The sequence below is a fragment of the Clytia hemisphaerica genome, unplaced genomic scaffold (genome assembly GCF_902728285.1).
Source record: "Clytia hemisphaerica strain Z4C2 unplaced genomic scaffold, Clytia hemisphaerica genome assembly, whole genome shotgun sequence".
NCBI lineage: Eukaryota > Metazoa > Cnidaria > Hydrozoa > Leptothecata > Clytiidae > Clytia > Clytia hemisphaerica.
In genome coordinates, this window is record NW_027103907.1 from 814,912 (window position 1) to 838,897 (window position 23,986).

Genomic DNA, 23,986 nt, shown 5'->3' on the forward strand with positions numbered 1-23,986 from the left:
GAGATAGGCCTGGTCACATAAGCTAACGATAATAAGAAAACCCCGTTCAATTAAAAGATTAATTCATTAAAAGTAATGGCAACTCGGAAGTCATTTATCAATTAATCAAACAAATCATCATGGCTGCCACCTTTTCGGATTTCCGTTTTGTGGTTATGTAAAACATTCCTCTCTTTTTTTCTCTACCAAACAACTCGATACTTTCTCAAACTCGACCGAATCCGTAGGTGAATCCGTAATTCGAGCAAAAACACACAACAACTGAGTTTAGGTAAAAACATCATTTATACTGTGACCAAAAATTTCTGGTTTAAAATTTTTTCGAAAATTAATAACCGGGTGGGGACGTTTATTCGAGACCTTAGAGTATCTTTATTAAATATATCGAACGTGCTAACCGCACTGGCTCAACTTCAGTATCTTTGAAATCATTCGTAGGCCCAATTGTAAACTTTATGGCTTAAGAAAAATTATAGTATTTTGGGTTTTAGCCTCGTTTAGGCTAAAAGCTCGTCCCCAGGCCCCAAAAATCAAAATTTTGAAAAAATGAAAAAATTACCCCCAGGGATTTGCCCAAGGATCAAGTGTGCAAAATTTCAACCCAATCGGACCAATTTTGAAGTCTCCAACCTGCCCCAAAGTTTTAGCCTCGTTTTGGCGAAAAACTCGTCCCCAGGCCCCAAAAATCAAAATTTTGAAAAAATGAAAAAAAGCCCCCAGGGATTTGCCCAAGGATCAAGTGTGCAAAATTTCAGCCAAATCGGACCATTTTTGAAGTCTCCAGCCTGTCCCAAAGTTTTAGCCTCGTTTTGGCGAAAAACTCGTCCCCAGGCCTCAAAAATAAAAATTTTGGAAAAATGAAAAAAACACCCCCAGGGATTTGTCCAAGGATCAAGTGTGCAAAATTTCAGCCAAATCGGACCATTTTTGAAGTCTCCAGCCTGCCCCAAAGTTTTAGCCTCGTTTTGGCGAAAAACTCGTCCCCAGGCCCCAAAAATTAAAATTTTGAAAAAATGAAAAAAACACCCCCAGGGATTTGCCCAAGGATCAAGCGTTCAAAATTTCAGCCCAATCGGACCATTTTTGAAGTCTCCAGCCTGCCCCAAAGTTTTAGCCTCGTTTTGGCGAAAAACTCGTCCCCAGGCCCCAAAAATCAAAATTTCGAAAAAATGAAAAAAACACCCCCAGGGATTTGCCCAAGGATCAAGTGTTCAAAATTTCAGCCCAATCGGACCATTTTTGAAGTCTCCAGCCTGCCCCAAAGTTTTAGCCTCGTTTTGGCGAAAAACTCGTCCCCAGGCCCCAAAAATCAAAATTTTGAAAAATGAAAAAAACACCCCCAGGGATTTGCCCAAGGATCAAGTGTTCAAAATTTCAGCCCAATCGGACCATTTTTGAAGTCTCCAGCCTGCCCCAAAGTTCTAGCCTCGTTTTGGCGAAAAACTCGTCCCCAGGCCCCAAAAATCAAAATTTTGAAAAAATGAAAAAAACACCCCCAGGGATTTGCCCAAGGATCAAGTGTTCAAAATTTCAGCCCAATCGGACCATTTTTGAAGTCTCCAGCCTGCCCCAAAGTTCTAGCCTCGTTTTGGCGAAAAACTCGTCCCCAGGCCCCAAAAATCAAAATTTTGAAAAAATGAAAAAAACACCCCCAGGGATTTGCCCAAGGATCAAGTGTTCAAAATTTCAGCCCAATCGGACCATTTTTGAAGTCTCCAGCCTGCCCCAAAGTTTTTGTCACAGACACACAGACACACACACACACACACACACAGACATTCTCAGATTCTAGCTCAACTGAAGTTGAGAATAGAAAGTCACAATCAGGGAACGGAATAACGCCCGCGCGGTGAGGCCCAGTTTGTTAAAAACGGCTAAACAACAAGACAGTGAAGTTTGAGTGTAGACAAACCTTTTGACAAAGGCTTAATCTTAGAAAATCGTAAACGCAAGGCTACTCCCTAGCCTGGGAATCCAAGCGTTAAACTTTTTTCACAGTCTAGTTTATGATATTTTTGCTGCTGGTTTAACGCTTGGTGCAGGTAACTCGCCTGCAGGGAGATTTTTCCCTGCAATGCAGGTTCGGCCTGATTGGCCAGCTTTTTGGCGTATTACTTAGCAGTACTTACTATGGTAAGTTGATTATGTGTGTTTGCCTGGGTTTCCAAAGTTCAGAAAGTCTGTCAACAAGGGTTCACACACAGACTGTTTATAACATTCTGTGTCAGACTAATCTACCTGCACCAAGCTCTATAATTTTAGAACTTTGTGAGGTGAGGTATTTTTTGTTTTTTCTAAAATTATGAGCTTGGATTCCCAGGCTACTACTCCCTTGAAATGTTGAAATAGAAGAAAAAATCTTCATCTTAAATTCTCGATTTTAAGGAAATTTAAATCAAAGAATTGAAATAATTTCTTCAAAGGGGCAAAGCAAAAAAAACAAGATACTACAATTTGATATACATTTGTGCATTCAATGTATATGCAAAGAATTAATGACACTGCACATTTTATATAATGGTCAGAATTAATTACAGCCTCAAAATTATAATATTAGATAATCAAAATTCATTTCCTGAAAACTTTCGGTCGGTCATCTATTTTTGGGTAAAAATTGAACATAAATCATTTTCGCTGTCAAATTTTTAGCAAATCCCAATGCTAAGTTTTAATAAGGCGCAATCAAAATCAAATGGTTTTTAATGAGTATGCTTATTTTGGATGACCTTGTATATGGGCAGGAAATACCATTGAGTTTAAAGCCCGAAGGGCTAGAGTAGAATCTCTAACCTTTCTCAGGCGAGAAAAAGTGAAGCCTTAAAAAATGCGCCGTATTTTTGACGACAGATTGAATCTAGCAATTCCTTTGTTTACGATTGATATTTTTTTCGAAATTTAGCGGTAAATTTTAGTTTCAATCTGTCATTTGTGTAAAAACCAGGCGAGCCGCTCAAGGCCGCGCAACTTTGGTAGGATTTGTTGGCTTTAAATCTTACCAAGGAGATTCGATTTTAGCCCTTTGGGCTTATACTTCATTGGGAAATACTAAAACTGCAAAATCAAACATGTTTAATTTGCACTAGAATGAAAACCTTCAAACTGATCATTCAGAACTAACTACAACATTTTCAGGGAAAATTGTTATGGCAAGCAAATGTGTGAGTCACTTTGCTTTTCAAGCAAAAATCAACACGGTTAGTTGAACCGACTGAATATTTTAACCAGATAAATTTTGGCGGGGATAAAGACAGTTAAAATTAAATAAAAAAGGCTTCAATGGTTTTAATAAAAACATGTTAAAAACATTTTAAGGGTTTACGGACTCCAAAATTCTCCAACCAGATTTCTTAGAAAAATAGACAGAATAAATAACAAAAATAAGAACATGTTAAGAACATTTCTAGGCTTAAAACTCAAAAAGTTAAGAGCATGCGAAGGCTTTGAAAATTTTGGATATTCTTATGAAAAAACGTGTGCCGTAAAGCCTTTTGCCGAATAGATAAAATATTGTTGACTTTTATTTTAAATTTCGTTAACTTGTTATGTAAGCTTCCGCACAGTCGCTCAATTATTTTTCCCAATCATTATAAAACTGTTTAGAATACACGTGCTAATTAGATGACTTACAATAATTTGAATGTTTTTGCCAAAAACAAAATAACTTCAACATCACATCAGTCGAAACCACTACCTTTAAAGCATTCTGATTTATGGTTTCACCCACAACTTTTCCAATTTTCAAAATAAATTACTAACTTCCGAAAGGAAATAAGACTTATTTTACAAGAAATACTATTCAAAATAATCGAAAAATTTGTACACAAGTGAATTTGTACACAAGTGTACACAAAGGGTGAAAGTTTTGATCAGAGGAGAGCGAACGAAAATGAAGTATTTCTTGTTTGTTAAAGGATCAATTTCCCCAAAGGAAATAACATATCGGATATTGATGTTTTATGTGTTTGGGATTCCGATATCGTTTATGTGCTTTCCCTAAGTCAGAATTTTATTGCTATAAAAGGAAAAGTATTAAAATATACAAAGTTTAAAAATTAAATCATGGGGAAGATGGATTTGGTAGAAATTAGAGCGAATTATATGTCGTGATTTTCTTTCCAAGACTGGGGATGTAGTCCCTACGGGTACCTTGGTTTTAAACGAGGTTGTAAACTATTACCACAATAGACATTGTGCTAATTGAATAATAACATGACCAAATATTGACAGGGGTAAAACTAAGGAACACACGATTAAAAGAGTTTGATATTAATCTCGACCAAAACCTTTGGCACGTTCACAAAGAAAAAACGCCGACCTACTTTTAAACGCCTGTTTCCTTCGTAGTGTAAATATAGCTTTGTAATTGACATGAAAATGAGGCTCACATTATATTATGACGGATATGTACATTTTTTTCAAATCCCGTAAAATGTAGGCGATGAAATCTTGAATTTCCGCTGCATATTGATACATTAAAATCAAGCTAAAACTTTTGTTTTTAAAAGGTCAATTAAACAAAAACATGCAGTTAATTTTGAAGAAAAAAAATTAGGCCTGCAATAAAAAAACGACTGTTAGCGAGTTGCAAATCCTCCTTGAAAAGGTGGCTTTTTCATACGCGTGGAGGATGCCGAAAATCAACAGATTAAAATACCTAGCTATGACGTCAATAAGTTTCAAAAAGGCCGTTTGAAATACATGGAAATCCTGCTTAAAAACCACCATCACCCGTTCTTTTAGCTTTAACGACACCCGAGCGACCTTAGCATAAGGTGGTGCGCACGCGGCTACGGTACACAAGAATATGGGTTCGACCCCGAGCCAGGTCACACCAAAGACTTTGATGCCTCTCAGCTACAACTAAAGAGAACGGTCAAGGGCGAGAAGAAATTCAGAGAAAAGAGTGGCAGCCTCCCTCCTTTTGGTTAACCGGTTAAGTAAACGGGTGCTTGCGGATATTACCAGCCCCAGTCGATCGAGCAAATTCAACAAAAGACAAGAATAGTCAAACGGACACGTAAACATAAAAAAATGCATCGATGAGATTTTATTGGAAGCAAGGTGTCGAGTACACTCTTTAAATAATATTCTACTGGAGCCGATGAGGAGAAAATCCCTCTAGCAAAATCCCTCTGAAAGAATCAGGTAAGTTATCTTATGTTTGGGTTTATTTTGAGAAGATTTTGCCTTAAAATTGACCAAATCCTGTACATAACACCTAAGTTGCATTAAAAGGTTAAAATTGGCAAATGGAATTGATTATCATTAGAATTGTCTTTTCCTAAGATAGTATATATCCCTTCCCGACCTCTATTAAATCTATTAAGAAAATTCTGAAAAACAGCCCCTAGAGACTCTATCAGAATAGTCATCCCTAATAAACAGGCAACCCAATTAAAGTCTGTCCAGATATAATTGGCAGTGGAAACAAGAATGCCTGTAACTTTTGATAGTCAAATATAATTATGGAAATTTTTTTTGCTTGTTTTAGAAAATCAAAAGTGGTATATTTGAATGTATTTTTGGTTGAAAAATTCGCGATTTTTAGCGGTTTAATTTGCGATTGTAAAAATTGAGCTTTTTTTCTACTTATGCTATAACGTTCATTTTTACACCAGTGGTAGTTCAACCTTAGGTTAAGAAATTTTTTAAATTTCAAGGCAAACAGAAAAGTTATTCGGAAGATATGGGACCCGAAATACCCCTTGGTAGCACTTTTCTGTGAAATATCAAATCTCCAACTTATTAATAAAAACGGGGGTTATGTTATCTTTTTTGAACAGTGCAATTAAAAGTTGGAAAATGTTAAGTGTTGGTGCATTGGTATTATTGGTATCATTGATTATTTCGAAACGAAGTGAAATCATACAGTATAATTGTTTTTATTGAAAGGATAAGCATGAACTTGTATTGCCTTTGTTATTATTAAGTCATTAAAGAACTTTGCTAATTCCCAAAACACTAAACACAGTTTGGCTATGAGGTCATTAAAGAGATTGTAAAATGTGTTATGATCGAAAAACTGTTTCATCAATCATATCACTACCCCCGTTTTTAGTAATAAGTTGTAGATTTGATATTTCACAGAAAAGTGCTACCAAGGGGTATTTCGGGTCCCATATCTTCCGAATAACTTTTCTGTTTGCCTTGAAATTTAAAAAATTTCTTAACCTAAGGTTGAACTACCACTGGTGTAAAAATGAACGTTATAGCATAAGTAGAAAAAAAGCTCAATTTTTACAATCGCAAATTAAACCGCTAAAAATCGCGAATTTTTCAACCAAAAATACATTCAAATATAGCGCTTTTGATTTTCTAAACCAAGCAAAAAAAATTTCATAATTATATTTGACTACCAAAAGTTACAGGCATTCTTGTTTCCACTGCCAATTATATCTGGACAGACTTTAATTTCGAAACCCATTTCCGTAGAGGGCTACTATACTACGCACTACTGTACTACGAAGCGATAAACGTGAGATACACTCTGGTACAGAGTAGGTAAACTAGAACCCAATGTCCTAAGTAGTGGCGTTGATTGGTTCATTGAATTTCAAAAATAGAAAATTTATATACCTATCAAACAAGTGAACCAAATACATAAATGAAGATGATAAATTGATGAGACATTTTTATTTATACCACCTCATCATAATTTTCTTGATTATGTTTCAATTGAAGAATCGTTTAGAGAAAAACCACAGATTGTCAACTCAATAAATTTCTTTTTTGAAGAAAGACAAAACAATACCGTGTCATCGTACTTGTTATAAGAAACACCAAGTTGGAACAAAAGAACAAGAACGTTTTGTAGCCATAGATATGTCACCTATACATCGCTTTATGGTAGATCCAGTATGGAATATTCTATTGATTAGCAGAGTGGTCCTTTCCTTGGAGAATATAGGGAAAAATTCAATCTAAAGTTTACCGTTGAAGCGGAATTCAGGGAAAACTATATTCTTATAAATCAATTAAAAATGTAATTTAACAAAGCGCAGATCATTAAATAGCACCAGGATGCAAAAGATAATGACCTTCATTAACTTATTTGTAAACAATGGCAATTTCTTTTTAATTTGGAATGTCAAAGGATTATCATTTCAATCGATAAACAGATAATGGTGATGATGATATCTCTATGGTCGTGTTCAGACCTGAAAGTCTAAGTTTAAGGCTTAAGTAGTACTAAGTTGATATGGGAATTAAGAAATGCAACGACTTAGTTGCTATTTCATCTTTTAGATAGATTACACAAGAGAGGAAAAAGGAATCCCCTTCGTTTTTGATGCGGAGTATGGGTCCATCGATCCATGATATTAAAACACCACATTAAAAGCCCATTAACTACCTAAATTTCTAGAGACGCTCCGAGCGTCTCTAAGTCATAAATTTCACGTTCTCCTTTCATAATTTACAAAAGGAGCATGCTTTTCACTTGCGAATTCTGATTTCGTCTATTCAGAGAACTGTCACAAAATCGTAAAAACTTTTTTTTTAAACCAGAGGGCGATTCCTTTTCAAACTTTGGTTTAACTAATGAGGAGCTTGCAGTTAAATACAAAAGGAATATAAAAGAGGCATGCGGACATAATTACTTTAAACCTAGGTCTGAACACGGCCTATATATTTTGAACAATTTCAAATGGGGTTCGAATTACAGGCTCCTTACAAAATCCAAACAATCTAACGTTAACGTGAACCTCGTGAATGTAACCAAAAAACTTCTCAAAGGTTCCCCATAATAACAAAAAAGTTATTTTAGGCAGTGGGGAAATCCCCGAACTGATACCACAAGTGGTTTGAAATAAGACACTTTCTGTTTTAGATATGGGGAGAATTTTATGCCCCCTTTTAACCCTTTAAGTACCAATGACGAGTATACTAGACATGGGCTATGTAATGTCCAGTTTGAATTAGAAATCGTCATTTTTGGTTTGGGTTTCATGGTCAAACAAAAAAAAAATCAAAAGCGAGATTTTCAGCCAAACGTCACAAAAATGCAAAAGTTCGACAAAAAGCCACTTTTTTAAGATTTTGACCGTTTTGTGACTATATTTGGTCAACGAGTGATTCAAGAACCTCCAAAATTGGCCCTGTTTTACTTGATTCTGCCCTCTAGTGAATTAATTTGAAGTTTTACTACTGGGCATGCACCTTTCTATCATTCAGACAGGTCCGCGAAGCGATTTTCTTTAAAAAACTTATTATTTTTAAGATTATAACTGCTATTCTGTTCAAGTTTTGCAATCTTCTCGAGCAATATTTCGATTCAATTTTGAAAGAAAATTTGGAGAGTCTGAAAATGCAACCAGTCTGGGAATGAGGAACGAGGAAGGGTGAAGTTAAACGTGGGAGCTTTTTTGATTGCAAGTCATGAGTTTGTGGCCAATAAAATTGCTTGTTTCGATTATATTTGTGTTTAAAAACAGTTTCGATGTCGGCTGTTGTGGTTTGTTGTTCAATCTATAGAAAACATCAGCTTCCTCGTGAACAAGATTGGTTCTCGAAATCATTCCGAACAATTTTTTTGTTTTAGCCAAAATAAGGACACAAATAAGACTCTATAAAAAAGATGAAAAGAGAATATATTTCATATATGTATGAAAAAGGTTTCTTTTAGGGGTAGGTATACTTTCGAAAAGGTAAAATCATAAAATTTGGGTCATACAAAGATAGGGACTGTCTGCATATAAGGATGACCTAAAACAAAGGCTGTATCTTCAAACGATTTTACACCAACGAGGCCATCTTTGTGACGAGTGTTAAAACTATCGATGGTTCTCTCTCTGATTACTCCATGTTTCCGGATGACCGTTATATATGTTAGATAACCTTTCATAAAATATTACTAGAGATTCAAGTCTTGACATTCGAGGTAGGTGGCTAAAGATTTTTTAATCATTAATGCCATCTCAACAGCAAATAGCTTGGGATTCTTTTCAACAGCTTCAAAGAATATCCAGATGGCAGTTTGGATAAGGCACAAACCTGACTCTAGGGTCCCGAATAAACGTTTCCCCAATTTTCGGACCCCCCTTTCTAATTAGGATTACCTTATTTTGGGCTTTTTACAATTTACAACCCCTCGGCAATTAGCCGTTGATTATGTTAAAAAAAAGTTTCGATCCCCCTCCATTAAGACCCTCTACTATTCGGGACCTTAGAGTACTACTCGGCATCGCTCCTTTTTTTCATGACCTAGAGACTTTTTGTTCTTATAAAATTGTTCTCGTAAAATAAAGAGTACGTTTAGTATTCCCTGCAGATAAACAGATAACCCTGGATCTAACGAATCCATAGCAACAAGATAACAAACGCAAACGGCTGCTGCATGGTAGTGGTAACATTCAGCTTTCACCTACACGATTTTATATAAGAACAAATCATTTAATTACTACTTAAGAGCTTAGGACCAAATAAACGCCCCCCTGATTGTTAATTTTTCAAAAATTTACCGACCCCCCGGACCTTATTAGGACCTCCCATTTGTTAATTTTAAAGAATATTTTCAGCTGTTAAAGAGAAAGCCCCTTACTTTGCTCTAAATAGCCTGATTTTAGCCTATATCTACCTTATTTTTGGATTTTTAGAAGTACAATTTCCAACCCCCCGGCAATTAGGTCCCCCGCCGTTTATTGAAATCTCGAAAATTTTCCAACCCCCCGTTTATTCGAACCCCCCCTGTTTATTTGGAACCAAAGAGTACATAAGACTTCGATGGCCAAAATAATAACATTTTAAGGCTTATGGACTTAATTTCATAAAGAAAATGCATAAAAAACATTTAAAGAACATCTTTAGACTTAAAACTCAAAAAGTCAAGAAAATTTGAAATTTTTGGAAGTGTAATCGATAAGGACCAATTTCCGATCGACCGTTATGCTAGAATGACAGCTGTCGGGCACTTCCGTGAATTTGTAACAGTAATTCCTACGGTAATAGTTCCATTAATCCCTCTCATTAAAAACCATTAAATCGTTCTTTTATTATTAATTAATTGAGATGAATCTTAATTCTATATTTACCTTTCAAAGTAAGATTCGTAAGATTTCACATTCTTCGATCTTTAATGCGCAGTTAATCAAGGAAAGTGTAAATTTTAGAGACCACCTTCAAGTAACTGACGAATTGAAGTTAAATCGATAAGTTTTCTTTATAATATAGTAATTTCGGCGCTTTAAAGTTTTTATTAATAGTTCAGGTTTACTTTGAAATATCTCGGCGGATTAAACCTAGTGACTGGGCATATCTTCTCTAAAGAGATAAAAAAGTCATGCCTCAATGTTAGATTAAGGGATTGAAAGCTTTCTCACTGATGGTACAAACCTACCTAAATTACATTAAGCCCTGGAAATTACAGCTTATACCTTGACGACCGTTAACTTAAGCTCTAGGACAGAAAACTTTATCCTAGATAGATAGAGCCGATTTTTTTACATTGATAGGAAAAGTGAGACGTGAGACGGTGGGACGCTAGTGGGACGTTCGGGTGGCACGATAGTAGGACACTTAATAAGTGTGATGTTCAGGTGGGACGCTAGTGGTCCCTTGAGCGTCCCACCGTCTCATGTCCCACTTTTCCAGTATGCCATGGACAGAGGATATTGTACAGTTGACTCTCACCAATTCGAATTTGTTCGAACATGAGGTCTAATTTATTCGAATAACAGGGAGATTCGAATAAAGTATTCTACAAGGGTTTCCTTATGACGGGAACAGAGAAAAGATTCGAATAATAAAAATTCGAATAAAAGAGAGGAACACTAGGTTTTGTGTTTCATCTCACTAGATTGATTGTAATCCCTATCCAGAAAGATTTGTGGATAAACAGTACTTTATTTTAACACATTTCATCAAAATATATTTAGTTTTTTACTCTATCACTTATTTACATTCTAAAAACTTATTGATTCATTTAAAACTAGTAATTTAGAATTTAATTTTAATAATATTTATTTATACAAAAAATAGTTTAATCATAATTAGGTGTTGTGTTGGTGAGAAGGTTATTGAAAAAATTAGTGGAATGAATGGTTATCTAAAATACTTTATTTACCTCGAAAATTTAAATCTCGAATAGTTTTAATTTAACACTATTTTTAAAATTAAATATTATAATTACATAGGTTACATGTTTTTGGTTTTCAAAAATCTATTTCGTAGAAAATTAAGCGTGCATTCCTTTCTTTGGTCCTCGAGTAATCCAACATTTTCGAGCTAATAAACTGATAAACTTATATCTTTTTTGACAACAGGGTATCAAATGTTTATTATGTTTTTACACAAACCAGAGCAAAAGCTAAAAAATTCACATTTAGAGAACTTCAGATGCCAAATTGCAGTTTGTTCATCAACTTTGATGGAAAGTAGAGGATAAAGAAATTGGCATTTTGTTTACGTCGATTCCCCAACAAACAGGATTTTGTTTTGTTTGGTGGTATTATTTTCCCGAAATCAAATACCGAATTCAAGAAGCCAACAAATTGAACTCACTCAAACTTTATTTCGCTGATGGATTGAATCTCTGGAAAACTTGAGCACTTCGCTGTTCTCAATGTAATTGTCCACTTCGTCTTTCAAAAGGTTTTGAATGGCTGAAAAACAAAATGAAGAAAAGATTTCAAGAACCATTACTTATTCAGAATTTAAAAGAAATTTGACAACAGTTGATTTGTTAACATCAGAGCGAAAAATATCCATTTCACAGGAGAGTATAACATAAGCAGGCATACCAGCACAATAGACTAAAGGTTCCCACTCCCCCGCTTCTTTCAATGTTTCGTTTGAGCTGGTTGGCCACGAAAGACGAGAAGACGACCGAAAGACTATCTAAGATTTTGAAAGGCCTAATAAACGTCAAATAGCAGGTAGAAAATAAAAGATGAAATAAGATAACTCACTTTTCAGTTCTCGTTCTTCTGACTTTAATGCCATTTTGATGGCGCGAGTCTTTTTATCTTCAAGTCGTGCATCAAACGCTCGTTGACTGGCTCGTTGATGCCGTATGCAACGCTTGGTTTTTGGATTGCAAACACAGGTACAGGTACCAGGAGGATTACACCCACAGTCATTCGAGGAAGCATCCCCTGTGGCAGGGCTACCGTCTGGGTTCAGTTTAGTGGGTGTCCCATCTGGATTCTTGATGGTCTGGGTACCGTCTTGGTTTGTGACCGTTACCGTGCCGTCTGGATTAGTTGGGGCACCGTGAGCACCCGTGATGGGTCTCCCATCTTCCCCTATAGCCGTAGAGGTACCGTCCGGGTTCAAAATGGATACTGTACCATCTTGCTGAGTTTGAGTGGTTGTCCCATCCGGGTTCATGTCAGGCTTCCTACTATCAGTAGCAGGGCTCCCACCACCTGTAGAAGGGGTACCATCTGGGTTAGTTTGGGTAGGCGTCCCATCAGGATTAAGAATGGTCTGTGAGCCGTCGTCATTCTGCTTGTTGTAGGTCCCGTCCGCATTCTTGGGAAGGTTTGCAGTTGCACTGGTATCAACTTTTCCATTTTCATCAAGTTTGGTTGGAGTGCCGTCTGGAAAAAATCATTAAAATGATCTTGAGGCTGTTTTTGGTATTTTGCCTACCAAACAACCTCTAAAGTTCTGATAGAAACCAAATCTAATAGTCTTCTAATTCTCTAAAATTGAGAATCTCTAGTATACTACTGCAAAAATATTAGAAAATCCTAGTTTTAATTGAGAAAGTGAGCTTTACAAAGAAAATAGACTTGACACTTGTAACTTGCCCTTGAATAATGAATCTATGGGTATGATTTTACGAGAAAAAAATTGTGCAGCTTGGAACAGTGGTAAGAGCTATTACCTGGATTCGAAACAGTTGTCGATCCATCTGGATTGGTTACTGTACTTGTGCCATCTGGGTTGCCAGGGGTAACAGGACCTTGTGGTTGCTGCCCATTGACCGGAGTCTGACCCCCTCCATCTCTTCCAGTATCAGAGGGAGCTGGTTGGGGTGCTGGGGTAGGTCTATGAACTTCACTACCTCCTGGATTCAAAGCAGGAGACCCATCGGGGGAGAGGTTTGGGGTACCATCCGGTCCAGTTTCGATTCCTCCTTGAGGTTGGTCGGCGGAACCATCAGGTTTTGAGCCTCCCGTACCAGGACTACCGTCTGGGTTGGTAGGTAATGCTGGGATACCATTAGGCTGCAGATGGGTCTGTGACGGACTCCCGTTAGCATCTACCGGCTCGTTCGAGTCACCCGTCGTCATTTTTCCATCAGCAGGACCTCCTGGTCCTCCATCATGTTTACTCATTCCTTGGACAGCTTCCGTGGCTCCCGCATTCCCCCCACCAGCAGAAACATCCGTCCCTCCAGCTCCTGTCGAGCCACCTCCAGGCTTCTCACCACCGGGAGCAGGCTGTGGTGTGTCAATACCTATAATACAGAAACAAATTTCGATTTCGACTTTAGCACAGTTAGTAAAAAAACACTATTTAAATAATGCCCAAATGTCATTAATGACATAAAATCAGCGTCATGATCAATTACTTTTGAAATCGAATGAATGGAATGTAAGAAATATGTTTGCAAGAGTCTTATGCAAAAGCAAAAAGTCGAACAATATTTCTCTTAAGAAACTTAAGGAAACTTCATAAGAAGATAGCTAGATATCACGTCTGGCGAAAACAGGCTTGTGTTCACTCGCAGTTGGCCATGAGCAGTGACAGATCATTGGAGAGTATACCACCTCTTACCAGGTACGGGAGAATCTCCAGGAGATCCAAGGTCAGTCGGGGACTGTCCGGGAGGACCATCTTGCTTTCCTGGTTGACCGGGCAGCCCCGGTTCTGCTTCGGGGGATCCAGGGGTGGCTGCCGGTGGTTCATCGGCTGCGTCAGTTGCCCCTCCCTGTTCAGGGGTACCTGCTGCCCCCGCTCCTGTATCTTGACCAGAGGCATCTCCACAAAGAGCACCGGTGTTAGGTTGACCTGGTTGACCGGCAGCTTCGGATGGTACACTACCTGTCATTTAGAAAAGGACGAATAATATCAAATCATCTGAATGAATTTTATGATTCGAGAGTCAAGTTAAAACTTGCTAGTGATGTCATTACACCTCTGGTGACATTTCTTGGCACGGACAGAGATCTATCAACAGATCCCAAATGAACTTACCGGTCATCACACTGTTCATTACGGAAGCAGCCAATGAGGATCCTTGCTCACCCACCAACGATGTCAGAGAAACAATGGTTGACTTCGGTGGTCCATTCACAACTGTTGGGAGAAGATAAGAACGATTCAAATGAGAGAAAATGGTAAATGCATAAGCAGTCAGACGAAAAAATCAATTCATTTCATCTCTTCTTATTTATTTGCAACTTCTGGAGTCCATATAACACTGGACGAATCAAAAAACAAACAATGAAGCCACTCTTTAAAGAAATGAAGTCAAATTTGAAAAAGTCATACTAGTAGTCAAGGAGAACAATATGCGTCCCATGAGAGTTGGCAATTCAGCTGGCGTGGACACAGAGAGAGATGTTTGACCTGTCATCCCGATCATGTTAATCTCCTCTTGACTATATGAACCACCAACACCTTAAGATGAAAAAATAAGAGTTATTGTGTTAGTAGTAATACACTCATTTTCCCGTGCAATGTCTATTAGATAAGAACAAGAAAAGTTACACGACTTCGAGAAATCATTGCAGTGAGGCATATCATGAAAAGCCGCTGGAAAAGAGCTTTGGTTCGAATTTAGCAGGATCAATGACGTAAAATTGCCGAAATTAGACCATGGTTCACGTTTCATGACTTGGAGGATTAGTAATTTTGACAGAATAAAAGCAACTCGTAATGACGTACTGAGATTTGCTTCGAATCAGAAAAGAAATAAACTTGAATTAAGGAGAATCAATTTAAAAAGCTTCCTGTCTTACCTATACCAATAGCTTTGCATCCAGAACCTTTGATTTGTTGACTGATTTTTGAAATGTCATCAGATGATTTGGATTGGGTTACCAAGAACATCAATGGCGTTCTTTTGTTATCAGATATGAACCGGTTGATCAGACGTTGCTTGAAGAACTTCAAACAAGCACCAGTGCGGACACGCCCCACAGGGTTCGGTTGCACCTACGGAAAGTGAGTGATGGAGGTTTTACAATTTTCAAATATGGTCAAAAGTCATTCGATTTAGGTAGACATTTTTAGCTATAATCATTTCACTCGCTAAGTTACATAATGTTGTCGAAGTTTGAAAGTACCTTACGAATTTTACCATGCATCTTATTTTCGGAGCTCTTATGAAACAAACGTTTCAAAAATGTATGGAGGTGATTATTGTAGAGAGTGATAATCGTAACACTTAATAGAGCATGTTCGAACTATGGGAGCACCCATATATATGACAACATGAAACTCTTGTAGTACATAGAATACACAAAATGCGGTCTTTCAAGGTTGAAACGTAACAATGAAAAAAATCTTACCGCTTTCAAAGCCGTTATAACTTCTTGTTGTGTGACAAAACTTTTGAAAGCGAATTCCATTTTCGGGGTTGTAGCATAACTGATCACCGTAAACGTGGTTCCAGCACTGAACCGGAACATGGAGATGATTTGAGCCACGAAACGTAGCATGATCGGGTGAGTCGCTTCTTTGGAGACGTCAAGGAGAATAGCGACGTTTGACATACCCAAAGCTGGAAAATGTAAAGGCGATTTAGTATTTAGTAATTTATCTTTGTGAAGAGTTTTGCTAGTTAATTACTGGTGTAGTTTTATTACTGACGAGGGTTGATTTACATTATCTGACTATAGAAGAAAACCCTATTTATAAATGCAATGAAATGTACTTTTGAAATCTTGGCATTAAAGCCAATATCTAAAACAATTAGTAGGGGCCAAGCCTTGGGTTCCGTGACATCTTTTCTACTACCTAGCCATTTTTAGTCTATTCCAAAGAACAGTATATTACAAGATATTTTTGAGAGGGAGGACGTGGATTAGGCCCGTGAAAACTTTTTATGACCAAAATAGTGACGCCATAGGCAAAACTGCAAGGGAAAATAAGGGGTAGAGAAATAGCTTATTTTCAAAAGTCAAAATAAACGAAAATGATTGGTACCATCTGATAGAGCATGAAATTCTGAGCAAAAAATAGACGATATCGGATTTAGATAAATGCAATGCATTCTGGTTTCTAGGGACTCTCAAAGGAATTATAATAGATCAATTATAATAGATTATAATTCCTTTGAGAGTCCCTAGAAACCAGAATGCATTGCATTTATCTAAATCCGATATCGTCTATTGTATTACAACAACTCTCTGACTAAAACACACAAAGGAATACAGCCGCTTCAAGACCAACTAACTGTCAGCTCTACTGCGATTTGACGCCAGATCTTGTATTTTGATCGTACTGACGTCGGTATGTTTTTTAACTTCAGGCGGCTGTATTTCTTTGTTTCTTTTAGTCAGAGAGTGTTGTTGTAATACATTTTTTTGCTCAGAATTTCATGCTCTTTCAGATGGTATCAATCATTTTCGTTTATTTTGACTTTTGAAAATCAGCTATTTCTCTACCCCTTATCGTAGAAAAGATGTCACGGAACCCAAGGCTTGGCCCCTGATAAATATATCTTAGAGAACAGGCCAATTGGGAGGAATTAAGGATGGACTCGCCAATGCGGAACACAAAGCCCCATTCCAGTGGCAGGACAGAGAGATTATGGCGCATACGAGACACCGATGGACAAGGATTGGTGCATTCAAACGTCAAGTGAAACAAAGCACCGAGTTGGAATCTAACTCTGGCCTCTTTCATCGAAATTAAGCACGATTGCTACTACACAACTAATGCTTAGGTAAATTAGAGATAATAGATAGAAAGCTCTTAGGATAAACATGGCTTGGGAGTGAAATGATGAGACCGAGTGTAAATGTAACAGGGACGGTTATACTAAAGTGGATAATTGCTCTTCCCACTTTCTCCAAGCACTCACTGGACGGTTTGACGCCACTTGTCATAGACCACCAATTCCATTTACTTTGAACATCACTGGTCGTTTGTACGGTTGAACTCGAAATAAACGAGGCTGAAAAAAAACACAGGAGTTAAGTTGACGGCATCAGGTATGTAGTGTGGACAGACAAGAGGAAGCTTTTAAAAATGTTGGAGTAGAAGCTTAGTCAAGGAAAAAATAAGGGGACTTATAGGCAAGTTTTCGGGACACTTTTAAGTTCTAAGAGTCGATATTTACGTGAATAGCCCGGTATTCTAAGACTTTTAGGCAGTCTTTCGATTGTTTTCACGGGGTCCACGGTCAGCCGGCTCGACCATCTATGAAATGAGCGTAACATTGGCTGTCGCCGTTGACCACTTGGCCATCACTCCTTCTCCGACACCGAAAGTGGAGACAAGGATATTCAAATATTATACTATAGACCTCATAGGAGGAAAGAAAGTCGTGCAATGTGTTTTCATGGGGAAGATCAAAATTTGCTCTACTGAAATTCCCCCGCTTATATCAAGCCGGTTGGTGACTCCGTTTTTAGCTAAATTTACTCAAATCTTTCTCAAGCTTTCTATGACCCAGATGAGGTATTCCGCAGACTTCTAGAATTTTCGAGGACCAAAACTTTGCCTAAAACATAAATTTTGTTTAAGTATGAAGCCTTGCTATTTAGTTTCGTCAGAATATACTTGAGAAATCTTATCCTCGAGATACGTAGAAAGACGAGTTGTCTTCTTAAATCTTACCTTGAGGCACAGGGAGGGGCGGCTTTTTTGATTGTTCACCCTGACCAGCGGGCGGTTGAACACCAATCTCTTTCGTAGCTGAAGGGTTCCTTCCAATCACTAAAGGTAAAAAAAAAAGAAAAAAGAAATTTAGTAAAACCTTCTGGAATACTTAAGTCTTCATACGATGGGAAAACACATATTTGTGTGAAGTGTCCTATTTTCTGCTACAAAATCTTTCGTTTCGCGTTTCGCTCGAATACAGACATCTCTCTCGCTAATGCGAACTTGAACAGGAAGTCCAATATTCTCGGGTAAATTAATGCGTGTCCAAATTTTCGTTAATTCTTCGGACCCATCATCACCCCTCTTAGCATAATAAATTATACCTTTAAAGAAGCGTATTACGATGTAGAACATGAAAATCGGTGTTACTTAAATTTAGGTTTTGCCAATTTTGCGAAAAACCGCAAAAATCAAAAAATGCTGACGTCAGTAAAACTTGTTTTTTAAATAACTCCAGTTTGGCTAATGGTATAAACATGAAATTTGGACCAAAGTTGCATATCATTAATAAAAACATTTTCGCATAATCTTTTTTTTCAAATTTTGCTGACGTCAGCAGAAATCAGCAAAATACGAAAATTTGCAATAAAGTGCAGACATCAGCAAAATTTCAAAACAATTTTTCTTCAAAATGATCCTTTTAATGATGTGAAACTTTGGTGCAAATTTCATGTTCATACCATTAGCCAAACTGGAGTTATTTAAAAATCAAGTTTTGCTGACGTCAGCATTTTTTGGTTTTTGCGGTTTTTCGCAAAATTGGCAAAATCTAAATTTAAGTAACACCGATTTTCATGTTCTACATCGTAATGCGCTTCTTTAAAGGTATAATTTATTATGCTAGGAGGGGTGATGATGGGTCCGAAGAATTAACGAAAATTTGGACACGCATTAATTTACCCGAGTTCCAGTAACGGAGGGATTCGGTTTATAGAGAGTTTTCTTGACGGGGGATTGATAGAAACTCTAGAAAGTTAGCACACACATCCATTAACTAGTAAACTATGACTTATGCGCGTGGTTTTGCTTCTGCTAGGGCTGGGAAAGCTCCATCCAGTATTTAGTTGAGATATCTATGATTCATACCTTTAATCATTGTATTCTGAATTTTCATCACCGATCTTAGCAGTGTTTGCCAACGACTAACTAAGAAATACGACGAAATTTGTCGTAACTCCGACGACTTCATTCTCGCTCCGATACCGATCGCAAATACCGAGACACCCGATTTAACGAGCGTTTTCGCAGGTTCGGCGACTGGATCTTCGCTCGGTTGGGTTGCGACCAGGAAACAAATTTTGCGTCCAACACGGGGTGCTTTCATCACTAAGCGTGAGGCGTAGGTAAGGGCGGCTCCAATCTTGGATCCAGAAGGCCCTTTGTACGATAAACCACTGAGGGCGTTTTGTAGTGCGGTACCGTCCGCATAGGTTCTAGGAGAGGAACAAATCACAAATTCAATACTCAGTATTTCGATTGGACGTTGAATGAATTCTGACTGTACGAGTATATTGAAGAGTTACAATCACAGGTATAATGCGATTAAAATCCTGGACTGTTCTAGATACAATAATATAGAGTCAATTTATTGCGTGGAAAGCCCAGTAATCTATGACTTTTAGACAGTCTTTCGATTGTTTCCCCGGGGTCCACAGCCACCCTGCTCGGCTATCTACAAACTGAACTGATTATTGGAAGGGGTTTTAAGCGCTGATACCTTTATCATTCGGCCATCGCTTTCTATTCTCCTACTTCTACTAGAACTCCAAATCTCTATGAAGCACTTGGTTATAGCCCAAACGGAACCAATTTCAAATGAATATAAAGTATAGAGTTCTAGCGGCGGGGGGGGGTGGAGGTACACAAGGTAAATGACCTACCGTACGCGCAGCCCTTAAGAATACTTTTTCCAAGCTTCTCAAAGTGCACTGTCAGGGTAGAAATGATCAAAGATGAGAAAATTTGCACTCTAAGGGTGTAAATTTGGAAAAAATGACCGTATTTTGCCTGAAAATGGTCAAAAGGTTTTCAGGAAAATGCACCGTAAAGGTCGACTTTTCGCCTAAATTTACTCAAATTTTGCTAAACTTTCTTTGCACCGTAAGGATTCGATTTCAAGACCTACTTTTGGGTCGTACGTACGGTCATTTTTTAATCGAGTGATCCCTCCGGGAGTTCTAGTTCCCACTACACAGCTTCCTTAACTGCACGTAATAGTAAAGTAAGTAAGTCTGCGACCGCAGTCGGAGGCGACCCGAAGGCTCTTCTTTCGATAACTATCTACCCGAAGGTAGGCGAGAGCGCCACTCTTTCTCCAGATTGCTCCACCTACCCTTGATTCTTCTCTTAATTACTGACCATCAGCAGAGAGACATCAAGTACCATTTTGAGAATCTTTGGTACGACCCAACTGGGGTTGAACCCACAACCTTGCGAACCGTAGCAGGATGCTCTACCACTGCACTACGGTCGCTAAAATACTGCACGCAATACTTTTCCAAAAAATATTATTTATTAGCTTTATTTCTTTATAAATTTTAGCTAACTTATAAAAAACAATAAATGATTGGTCACCTGAATTCTGAGAGTGTTTTGTCTTGCGTGGCGCCATAAGTGACAACGGATATATAACTTCCTGCACCAAACATTCGATAGACATTGAAACAGAGTTTCTCCAAAATATCAAAATGTTGGCGATTGGTACCGTCCAACAGGATGAGGATGGAAACACGCTGGATATCTGAAGGGCAAAGAAGATAATTCTTTCTAGTTGCGTGTTTAGAAATTCAATCTCCGTCGTCGCTGATTAATTCTACGACTTCAGTCATGTCATGTGTCATGCTTGTCAAATTACAGTGAACTCTCTCTCTAATTCGATCTTCAAGGGACCCAAAAATTTAATTCGAATTTTAAAGAAAGGATCGAATTATAGAGGGTAATTTAAACCGCTTTCAAGCTAAGGGGGCCAATATTTTAATTCGAATTAGAGAGAGTTGACAGTAGCTTTTAATCGACACATATAGTATGACTTTCGGCAATCCAAAAGTGTGTTAAAGATTTAGGTGAGCCGGATACATAATTAATGAAACCACTTAGGTTCTTAATGGATATGGTATCCATAGCTTTTTAACAGGTACACAACATTGTTTCAATGTCTTCATGACGTCCAGATCATCCATGAACCTTAGGTGAATATTGAAAAAACGTTGGGCGCCAACAGAGTCAAATTACTTACACCCATAGCGAATACGATATCCGTAACTTTTCCATTGCCAAGTTCTGATGATGTCAGAATCCCTCGCCTTGGTGTGCCCTTTGCGTCCTGTTGCACGACTCACTGATCCAACGACTATAGAAAGGGAGAATAGAATATAATAGTAACGTCACGCCCATAGACCCTTTTTAGACTAGTCTATAATTGTAACATTATGGATTTATTTCAAAACCTGGATGAAATTCTCACAAAATGAGTATCTATCTTTTAAGGACCATTGACACGGTGCTCAAACTTTTCTGATTAGTTTCATTTCTGAAAATGCTTATTTAGTGCCAGCTCTAGTTAGGTAGGTCCACATAATGCTATTGTAAAATAAGAATGAAAGCGGGAATTTTTCTCGGCTTCTATATGGTTCAATTTCAGTGGCTGCTCATTTCATTGATACAACCATGCTAAAATTAAGAGTATAAATTTGTCTTCATTTTCAAGAAAATTGAGAAAACCAGTCGACTAGATTAGAAAGTCAGTCGTCAGTCGTTTTACTTTAAATGATACTCACTTCCCCGAAGATTAGCCTGGATATGTTGAATGACCATCGAAAGTCCGTTTGTGTTAGTTTGAAAGATCATGGAACATGAGTAAGCGATCAAGGCTAGTTCTTTACGACTGTATGTCTTGCCAATACCGATTGCAAATGTTTTGATACCAAACCTATAAAATAAGATTAAAAGTGAGTAGCTGTATAGACCAGTTGAAGCATGTTAAAGTTCTCTAATTCGACGTTCTACTATTCAATATGCTCCATTGTTTAATAATATTAAAAGCCACCGTTGACAAACAATGTTCTTGAACATCGAATTTGAGAGCGTTAACTGTAGATTTTTCAACTGATTCAATCTTGCTAAATGTGGCAGTATTAAAGCACCAGCACCAGACAACGAAAAGACTTCCATGTCCCATTCTGTTCTGGCTAATTGGCCTTGGCCTTGGCTAAATAAATGAACTCAAGTTTAAGTTTCTCGGGCAGACAGACAGTCGATATTGGATAGCCGAGATTTTTTTGTTGACAGTCTTTCGGTTGTTTCACGGGATCCAGTGTAAGCTAACTCGGCTATTATATGAACTGAACGGAATACTGGAAGGAGCTAGAAATCTAACCGCGGAACTCTTGTTTGTGAAGCTGACAACTTTGACCACTTGACTATCGCTCCTTAAATCATCCATTGGATTGGATTGTGGAAACAACAGAATGACAGTTAGTCCAACCTAGACTATGGAAATGCACGGGACTTTAGGATTGTCTTTATAAAATTACCTTCTGATATCGGCGGCCACGTTGACAACGTCATCTTTGGATGATCCTTGGAGAATGGTGAACAAAAGATTTGGTTTGCCTGTTGGTGCCTCACTAAAGTCTGATAACTGAAAGGAAATAATGCGTATGTCGAACCTTTGAGGACGGCAGAGTGACTGAAGTGATTTAGCAGTTTTGACCCACAAAATCGTGAACGGTAAAACTGCTGATTAACCGTTGTCCTCAGTTGATCAGGATCTAGACAAATCATAAGCTAACCGTCTCGGGTGCAGAAAAACATACACACACGTAAACTCGCTAATACTCGACACCTTGGAAGAGCTCATAAACTTTGTGATGTCGGGACAAATAACCGTTTTAAAGATACTTATTCGAAAATTCATCGGTCAATCTAATTTAAAGAGACCTAAAATTTATTGGCAGAACTAATTTTCATGGGTTCACCTGATTAACAAAACCTCGATGTTCAAACGATGTTAACACTTAATTAAAATGAGTTTGATCAATATTCATAAAAAAAAGAGATGAAAAGTTCATAGCCTGGAATTCAAAACTTGTGGCTACTTCTATTTTCGATCGAACGAAACAATAATAAAATGATTTGATTCTCAAAAAGATAGTTTAAACAATGTTTATACTTACAATGCTCTTAAGAGCGGCTCCTGTGTTACGAACACCGTTTAGAACTTTGGGCATTTTACGTAAGACGTCTTTTATTTCATCACCGTTGCGGAATTGTTCGAAATTACAAACACGGTAGACCTAAAAAAAAAGATAAAATATGTTAAAGTTTAATTCTGTCTCCGTATATTCATATAATCTCCAATAGAAAGAAAGCAGTTTTAGACTATAACAGTGACCATGACATTCGATAGTCGCGAAATTTCACGAAGTCTTCTATTGGCACAAATCACCTACTTCACCGGACTTACCGGAATAAAAAAATATAAAAAAGCAAATAAGTCTAGTCTAAAGGAGTCTTTGTTGAAGAATATTTTTACCTGACTTCCGTATACATTGATATTGATAGAGGTATCGGACAGTGAGAAGAGACGGATGATATTGTAGATAAAACGCCGGACAGCCCCGAAGTCGACCGCAACTGTCCCATCAATCAAAAACGCAATGTTGGCTCGCCCAATAACTGTAAAAGAAAAAATGTTATTCTGTACAGCACCATGAAGTCAGAATTGAAAGGAAAACAATGTGGCTTAACTTACTAAAGATTATTTACGTGTGTGTGTTTTCAGTAAAAAACTGTTGAATGAGTTAAACCAGAGTTCTTGTCTTCGCTCGATATAATTGAATTTCACTTGTCTTTTTTCGAGATTTAGAAGAATGAGCAAAAATTACCTCCGTATCGTATTTTAGCCCCTGATCCTTTGCGCCAACTCCATTTGCGGATCCAGGCTTGTCTTTTTCCACCTCCATTGCGTCCAGTAATGTAAGTCATGGAACTTCCCGAGCCAGTCACTAAAAGAGCAAGGGCGTGGTTCTGGTAAATTAAGGGCTTTCATTACGGCAAATGGAATTGAGTCTCAACAACTCAATGCACGGGTATGGTTGAAATTCGTTCGAGTCATAGAAAATTCGAATAAAAGAGACTTGTCTGTTAACTAAAGGGACCAGATAAATTGTTTGATTTGAAAGAAACATACCTTTTATTTCATATT

At 37.7% G+C, this 23,986-nt stretch overlaps 1 protein-coding gene across 2 annotated transcripts in view; it reads right to left on the reverse strand.

Annotated features, from left to right (window-relative positions):
• LOC136809064 (uncharacterized) overlaps positions 1 to 23,986 on the reverse strand; it is a 48,924-nt gene that overhangs the window by 6,189 nt on the left and 18,749 nt on the right. The window contains exons 17-34 of one of the 2 annotated variants that reach the window (XM_067065638.1): positions 23,667 to 23,786; positions 23,315 to 23,457; positions 22,956 to 23,075; positions 22,314 to 22,420; positions 21,558 to 21,709; positions 21,017 to 21,130; positions 20,356 to 20,521; positions 18,868 to 19,214; positions 17,737 to 17,835; positions 16,979 to 17,071; positions 15,462 to 15,673; positions 14,910 to 15,105; positions 14,440 to 14,568; positions 14,143 to 14,244; positions 13,723 to 13,989; positions 12,827 to 13,402; positions 11,904 to 12,536; positions 11,497 to 11,597 (exon numbers count right to left, since the gene is read on the reverse strand). In XM_067065638.1, coding sequence (XP_066921739.1) covers positions 11,497 to 11,597; positions 11,904 to 12,536; positions 12,827 to 13,402; positions 13,723 to 13,989; positions 14,143 to 14,244; positions 14,440 to 14,568; positions 14,910 to 15,105; positions 15,462 to 15,673; positions 16,979 to 17,071; positions 17,737 to 17,835; positions 18,868 to 19,214; positions 20,356 to 20,521; positions 21,017 to 21,130; positions 21,558 to 21,709; positions 22,314 to 22,420; positions 22,956 to 23,075; positions 23,315 to 23,457; positions 23,667 to 23,786 — 3,677 coding nt within the window. Of the gene's footprint in view, positions 1 to 10,992; positions 11,598 to 11,903; positions 12,537 to 12,826; positions 13,403 to 13,722; positions 13,990 to 14,142; positions 14,245 to 14,439; positions 14,569 to 14,909; positions 15,106 to 15,461; positions 15,674 to 16,978; positions 17,072 to 17,736; positions 17,836 to 18,867; positions 19,215 to 20,355; positions 20,522 to 21,016; positions 21,131 to 21,557; positions 21,710 to 22,313; positions 22,421 to 22,955; positions 23,076 to 23,314; positions 23,458 to 23,666; positions 23,787 to 23,986 lie in introns of those variants that run through there. The other variant, XM_067065639.1, reaches the window with a different exon arrangement.